Source organism: Nomascus leucogenys, chromosome X (assembly GCF_006542625.1).
Source record: "Nomascus leucogenys isolate Asia chromosome X, Asia_NLE_v1, whole genome shotgun sequence".
Lineage (NCBI taxonomy): Eukaryota > Metazoa > Chordata > Mammalia > Primates > Hylobatidae > Nomascus > Nomascus leucogenys.
The window spans coordinates 14,636,474-14,643,928 of record NC_044406.1 but is presented as its reverse complement, the minus strand read 5'-3'; the positions used below and the strand labels follow the sequence as shown (position 1 = coordinate 14,643,928).

Sequence of the window (7,455 nt, the reverse complement as noted above, 5' to 3'; positions counted from 1 at the left end):
GTTTCATTCTGTCTTGGTCCTAACTCCTAAACCTCCATAGACAGTGGGCACTTCTTCATATCAAGAGACGAGAATCTTTTCATATGTGCCATGTGAAAATGAGAGCCAACTGTTTGTATCTCATCTGGATAGAGAAAACCTAAATTAAAATTGTCTTAGAATTTTAATGTGTAAGGGCACATTTGTAAAATTTGAATTTATTTGAAAGTGGGTTAATATGTTTGCAACCTGTCAAAATTGCCCGCTCTGTGAGTGAAGAAAAACTCGATTCAGGGTTTCTAAAGTAAGGGAATCAAATCTTTTTAGAGCCAACTAAACTCACTTAGAAAAAGAAAAATATTTCAGCCAAGTCTTTTTCTGCACATGGGCTCTTTCATAAATACTCTTCTTAAGTAGAAACAAGTCTGTAGCTGTTTTTCAATCAGTTCTTAAAGTTAAGACCCCTGTGACTTTCTTATACATATTCAGACAAAAAATACATGTTACTGAAATTTTATTCACTTCCTCCCACAAACGTTAGGAGAAGCATACATTAAATATAAACATGTTCCTATTTCTACTCAGATACAATCCCTTCTTTCTTATAGTGAAACTACTGATTCAGTGTAGCAGTCAAAGACAAATCTAAGTACATACACTTGACTCAAAACCTATGTATCAAGAATAAATACTGTACTTTATGCATTTATAGATATTTGATTAATTAATAGCATGATTGATTTTTTTTCCTAAAAGGATTTCTCTTCTGTGGTGGAATGGCACCCTGGATGATCAAAACTGTAGCAGCAAACAAAACCTCCATCAGGTAAGAATTCAGAGTGTGAGATATCACGCACAGCCACACGTGGATCTTTATATACGTGTCAATGTGTTTGGTTGTATTTGTGCTTTGAAAGTATGTATTGAGCATTTCTTCTAGGTCCTCAGTAACAACTTTTTTAAAAAATGCTTAGGGAATTGTTTTATATTAAACTTGCTTCCATTGTTATCAACTTGGAGAGTGTCCCTCATACATGGAGCTCTTTCACAGGATTGACTTTTCATATTAGGAGTGTAAAGAAAAGTTGTTCCTTGGTTTGTGTATTACAGATATTCCTGAAAACAAAGTCAAGTTATATTTCTAAAGTACTAGTGTCTGCTTAAAGAAATGACAAGGTGAAGTCTTTCACAAAGTGAGCATTCAATGTATGATTTCTCTGCTATATAAATCTGGTTGTTCATACAGTTTCTATGACATAATTGGCCACGACCATTTAACAGGGCTTGATGCTTCAAAAATAATTTTCTACTTGTTCCCTTTTCTAAAAAGGGAAGGTTTGCTTCACATCAGAAGAATAGTTCATAAGTTGAAATGAAAAACTTAAGACTTGATGGCTTCTTTCGAAATATAATGGTGATCCATCATTTGGGCCTCCCCGCCCCCACCCCCACCTACAGCACTCAGGAGCATTCTGAAGGGTCTTTGGAGGGCACAGACACAACAATGGATGCAATGGTTCCTGTCTAGCCATAAAGCAAAACTGTCCCTCAGGGGGCGAAATCAAGGGTCAATCTAGACATACCGCTCGTGACAGATGTTTCCATTGATGAGGCTAAAGGTGGCCACGGAGGGGTTGGTACTCTTGAGGGAGGTCATGCAGGTTGTACTCCTTCCAGTGCTGTGAGACCGGAGGATCAGGCCAGGCTGGCAACAGAGGAGCTGAGTGTTGAACTGTTTCCTGAAACTCTTGCTCAGCAGGTAGAGGGCAAAGGGGTTCACGCAGGAGTTGGTGAAGGCCAGGAGGCGGGCACAGATGCTGGTGACAAAGTGGAGCATGGAGGTGTCCACCTCAGAGTAGTGGTAGGAGCGGTACAGGTAGATGACGTGATTGGGGAGCCAGCAGAAGGCGAACAGGCCCACAAACACCAGCACTGTCTTGGCAAGTCGCTTCCGGGATTCAATCTAAGGAGAGAGTCACGTGGAGAGAGACAGAGGAACCAAGGGACAGTGTCAGAAGAATGCAGAGAGACAAAGATTCAGGCAGAGAAAGAGACAGGGAAAAACAATTAGGGCAATAGATGAGTTCACAAAGCCACAGAAAAATGTTCAATAGGAGAGGGCAAGAGAGAATCCAGTAAAATGAGAGAAAGGCAACAGAAACAGACAGAAAAGGAAAAAAAAAGAGTCGGAAACACAGAAATGGATGAGCCCGGAAGCAGAAACCCACGAGGAAGAATAGAGTTAGAACATACCACTGAGAACCGATCTTTAAACAAAGTTGATTACATGTTTGAATGGATTGCAACATGAACTTCTAATAAGTGCCCCCTTTTTCCTCAGGAGAGCATTGGTGCAGTTTATCAGCCATACTACTTCATGTCTTTCTTTTCTCCACAGTTAATAATTTCTTACTCCCTCTGATGCTCAAAAAGAGCAGCCAGCTTTGTTCTTCTTCATTGGCTAAACCAAGATAACTCTCTATTATTATGATTTTAAAAATCTTGAGTTATCTCTAGACTATAGTCTATAGAAAGAGACTGTGGCAAAGAGGGATGGGCATCTCCTTTTGCTCCCAACTCCATCCACTACCTCAAGGGGAAACATGTTTCTCCATAAAGAGTTTGGGGTACAATGGATGTTGGCTAATGAGAGGTTTTTCAAGTAGGAAGGTAGTTTCACTGGAAACTGCCACTCTTCCCCCACAATTGAGACAAATACATAAATAATGAACGTTAAAGGGTAAGGTCTCCGAGTGAGTCAGCTATTCACTGAAATGGAGTGGGGGGTGTTTCTGCTTTTCCATCATAGATGCTACATGATCTACACCTGGGCTAGAAGGCAAGCACTGACAAAGAGGAGGAAGCCGAAGCCCTTGCTTTCTACCATTTGTTTGTACCTCAAGGATGAAATTATGGGGTGCTATGGGGGTAAGAAAGTCTAATCATATGGAGGGCATCTTGCATGCTGGGCACTGTAGGCCTTACATATACTCTCTCTTGTAATCTTCCAATAGTTTTACAATGTAGGGATTATACGCCTATCTGATAGGTAAGAAAACTGAAGCTCAGAGAGGCTGAATACATCATGAAGCTTGGACTTGAGCCCAAATCAGTGGGAGCCTATCGTCATCAAACTACTCTTTTTCTTCAACTGGCCTCACTTTCTAGCCTCCTCTGCTTTGTCTCCATGTGGTAATCCTCTTTCTAGGCAAACAATGTGACTGGAGTTTAAAGAAGTCACATCCCCATGAGCTTCAAAGCTTTATTTATTTTTAAAATATAACTCTTTTTCAGATTATTTCTCCAAAAGAAACCCACACTTGAAATATTTCAGGTTCACAACACCTCCCTAGCTTAGGTCTTTAACAGGAGAATAAGATTATAAAGAACACCTTGGGTTTCCATGGCTAGGCGTTTCCATTTAGCATCTGGCCACACATCACCCAGCTCATCTAATTGCAGATTCAAGTGTCTGTCATGGCTTGTCAGTGGGGTCCAAAAGAAATGCAAGAGATTATATCCCCAAGGAGGAAATGAATCAATCCTAAGCACCTACCTGCTTCTTGACATGTATATTCCCTTCCACGGGAAGATTGTAAGCACTCTGGATCAGATTTTTAGCAATGAAGTAGTAGTAAACAGAGATGATCGACAGTGGGATGACGTAGAAGACCAGAAAGGAAGCCATAGAGTGGATTTTGGGGTGAAGCTCATTAGAGTGTGGGTATGGGGCACAGCTAATGAAGGTCTGGTTGGTGCTTTCCTCATGGAAGGGATGGAGGTCAGAAAACACGGCCTCTGGAATGGCCAGCAGCATGGAGATGATCCAGATAAAGGCGGCTTTGAGGCAGATCTTCATCAGGGCATGAGAGGCCTGGATATCCATTGGCCGGACAATGGCTTTGTATCTAGGGCCGGAAAGAAGGATCCCCATCAGTTGCATAATATTATTCTGAATACCAGGGCCAGGACTGAGTTGAGGCAAGCGAGACACCTGGCGTCCAATATTTAAGGAGGTGCTCACTTTCAGGTCCTGAGGGTGCCGACTCTGAGCTCTATGACCCTGAGAGTGAGTGCCTCCTTAAATTTTGTACTCCAAATAACCACTTGCCTCATTCTAATCTAGCCCTGAAGGATGCCTTCTCTTCTCTCCAGAAGTACCATTCCGCTCATATTCTCTGTCTTAATTTAAAGCCAATTAAAAAAATAAAAATTATATATATTTACTGTATACAACATGCTGTTTTAAAATATGTATACATTGTGGAATGACTAGATTGAGCTAATTAACATATACTTTACCTCACATACTTATCTGTTTAAAATGAGAACACTTAAAATCGACTCAGCAATTTTCAAGTGTGCAATACATTGTTATTAACTATATAGTCACCATGTTGTACAATTCACACTCTTGATTTTAAGAATACCTCTCAGAAAAGCTGAATTTCCCTTTGTTTTTCTTCTTAAATCATAGAAATTAATAACAAGGCATGTTGCTGGTTAGGTTGGCTTTTTTTTTTTTTTTTTTTTTGGGCAAAACCTTCATTTTGAGTATTCAGATCCACTTCAAGGAACCTTAAGTCATTGAATATTTTAAATATGCCTCTTTTCTTTTTCAAAGTATGCATAATAAATGGTCCCTTGAAAAAGTAATACCCAGGAGAATCCCTGTAATTTTCACATTGATTTTTCCCTTGCCTTCCTGATCTCAGCCTTATCTTCTCTTGAAGTATTTAGGTTCTTCCTGGTTTGTGAGCTATTTGTGCCCATGTCTTGGGTTGAGTATTCTGGGAAGCAGACACTGAGATGAAGTAAGATATACAAGTTTTACTGAGGAGCAATACCTGTGAAAGGAAAAAGAGGAAAGAAGTAGGAGAGGAAGAGGGAGCTTGTCAGGTCTACACCAGCGAGGATGACTAAACATCTTGGTTTACCTGGAAATTTTCCAGTTTTAGCACGGTAAATCCTACATCCTGGGAAATCTGTCAGTCCAAGCAAACTGGGATAGCTGGTCATTCTACGCCAGCCCAACAGGAAGCTTAGGAGCAAAGATTACTCAATGGGGAAGTCCTGCTTTGGGTGGAAATTGCCAGGCCCATGTATAATCACCTTGCTTAGTCATTGCATGGGGTCACCCCAGGAAGAATGTGATCTCAGTTACCACCTGGCTCAGTCACTGGGCAGGAACCACCCGAAAGAACATGACCACAGCTTGAAAGCTGAAGTGGACCCTGAAAGAGCTGGTAGTTGGAGGCTTCAGCTAACCACACCCCCTGCAGCTGGGCAAGTCTCTTCTTCAAGGGAGGTCTGAGCAGCACATCTCCATGTCTGCACACTCCCCATATGGTCTCTAGCACAGTGAGCGACAAGACAAGGGCACCATTATCTTGTGTACACCTGTCTGAGAACCCACTAGAGGATGAGCCTTTGGTGGGCAAAGAGTATGTCTTTTTCCATCTTGGAATCTGCCAGCACTGTGATTTGCACACACTCCACAAAAGTTTGTTCAATTGAACATGAGCTACTATAATGTGGAAGTTGATGTGAGGGTGTTTATTGCTGAAAATGCTGTGTTTAAACTGGGCTCTACTTACTTATTGGACGTCAGGGAAGGGGAATACTTATTTCCACTTGTTTTCATGTTGATTAGACCTCCATTGGTTTACCACTCTTGGCTGCACCCTGACTCCTCATTCACTTTCCTCCTCCTACCAGGGAAGGGGGAATGAATTATTCAATGGCGAGTTTGGGAAAAAGAACCTGGCTTGTGCATTGGGCTCAGGGAGGACTATGGTTGTTTAACCGGCCCTGTCTAGAGGAATGGCAAGTGTAATATAGAAGATAAGAGAGTGTCTGCAAGTTCATTATTGCTATAGACCCGAGTTACATTCCCCAAACAGCTTTATCAAACATAGATGCAACTATTTTTGTCATGGTCTCTCTGATTTCTTTATCTGGCTTTTTGTTCTCAAATTAGTTAGGGAAGAGAGGGCTATTTATTAAACATCCCCAAACCCCAAAATTCCAGAATACTACGGTCCTGCTTCAATGTACCTGTGTTTGCTTTATTTTTAAACAAATACAAATAAAAATAAAAATTTAAAAGAAAGTTCTATTTTCTTCTAGTATCTTCTTTATTCATTAGCCACTTTAAACATTTTCCTAGCTTAGAATGTAGGCAAGAAATTGGTATCTTTAATTAAAGGTATGAGAACATCTTCAGCCAAAGATGCATATGGCTAAAGATATCGCTAATAAATTTGTTAGAGATAAAATGATAACTAAGACTTCTATCTGCATTTTCTGGCAGATAGCAGTCATAATTACCACTAACTCTCTGAGTAAAGGTGATTCACTCAGTCAGAAACCAGAGTAAATGGCTAAATGGCTACACTTCCTTCTCTTTTAGGAATCTTGTCTTCCTAGGTGCAAAATACCATGGGAACTATGCTCTTTTAAATTCACCACTTTTAAAATATAAAATATAGTATAAAGCATTTATAGTTTTACTAGAAAATTAATTTGAATCTGAATGTAATTAAGCCTCTAGATGCATGTGCCAGTCTTCGGGAAATATGGTGATAGAAGAAGCCGCTAAATGATGCTAGAAGGATACAATCAGCCAAATTCGGAATTGGAAAATCCTACAGGAATAATTACCCCATTTTTTTCCAACAAATGTATGGCATAGAAAATGAGGGAGAATGGTTATAGACTGACTGAAAGACACATCAACCAAATGCAACGTGTAGAATCCTTTTGGATTTTGAGTCAAACCAAACAACAATAAAAAGATATTTGTGAAATAAATATTGAAGAAAATCAAATATAAATGTACTACTGGGGATATCAAGGAATTATTTTTAATGCATTGAGTGTGATAAGGGTATTGTGGCTATGTGTTTCTTAAAAGACCTTGTTTATAAAAGACACATGCTAAAATATTTACCAGTGAAATAATATAACATCTAGTATTTGCTTTAAAGTATTGACATTCATATATCACTTGTGCAATTAAAAATAAGTTAAAATGCCTTGCAAACTATTTTCTGTTATGGTATGTTCAGAACATAGCAAATAAATGAAAGAAATCCCATTTACTAAGCTCTTGCCTTTTTCCAAGCAGAGAATAGAATCTATATTATCTCATTTATATTCCAGACAACTCCAATAGGTAGACATTATTATCTCCACTCTGCAGATGGGAAATTGAAGCTCAGTTTAAGAGGTGGTAGAGTCAACATTCAATTTAGAATCAATGTTTTCTAGAACACCATAGTTCTTTCAGAAGAGAGCTTTGGGTAAATTCTTCCTAGAGGGAGAGAAATAGACCAGATGTTTCTCAAATGTATATAGAACATACAAAATGTTTCCTGCAAGTCTAATGGTTCTGTATAGCGTGGAGCATATCGGTCTATTTCCTCTTCTAGCCTAGATTGCTCTGCCCAGAGCTCCCAATGCAGGGAGACACCA

The 7,455-nt window shown here is 39.6% G+C and overlaps 1 protein-coding gene across 1 annotated transcript in view; it reads right to left on the bottom strand.

Moving 5' to 3' along the window:
* Window positions 1-678: 678 nt before the first annotated feature.
* The window catches only part of GRPR (gastrin releasing peptide receptor), a 29,757-nt gene continuing 22,980 nt past the window's right edge, over window positions 679-7,455 (bottom strand). Inside the window, exons 2-3 of the mRNA XM_003261088.4 lie at window positions 3,536-3,887; window positions 679-1,942 (exon numbers count right to left, since the gene is read on the bottom strand). Coding sequence (XP_003261136.1) covers window positions 1,553-1,942; window positions 3,536-3,887 — 742 coding nt within the window. The 3' untranslated portion in view covers window positions 679-1,552. The remainder of the gene's footprint in view (window positions 1,943-3,535; window positions 3,888-7,455) is intronic.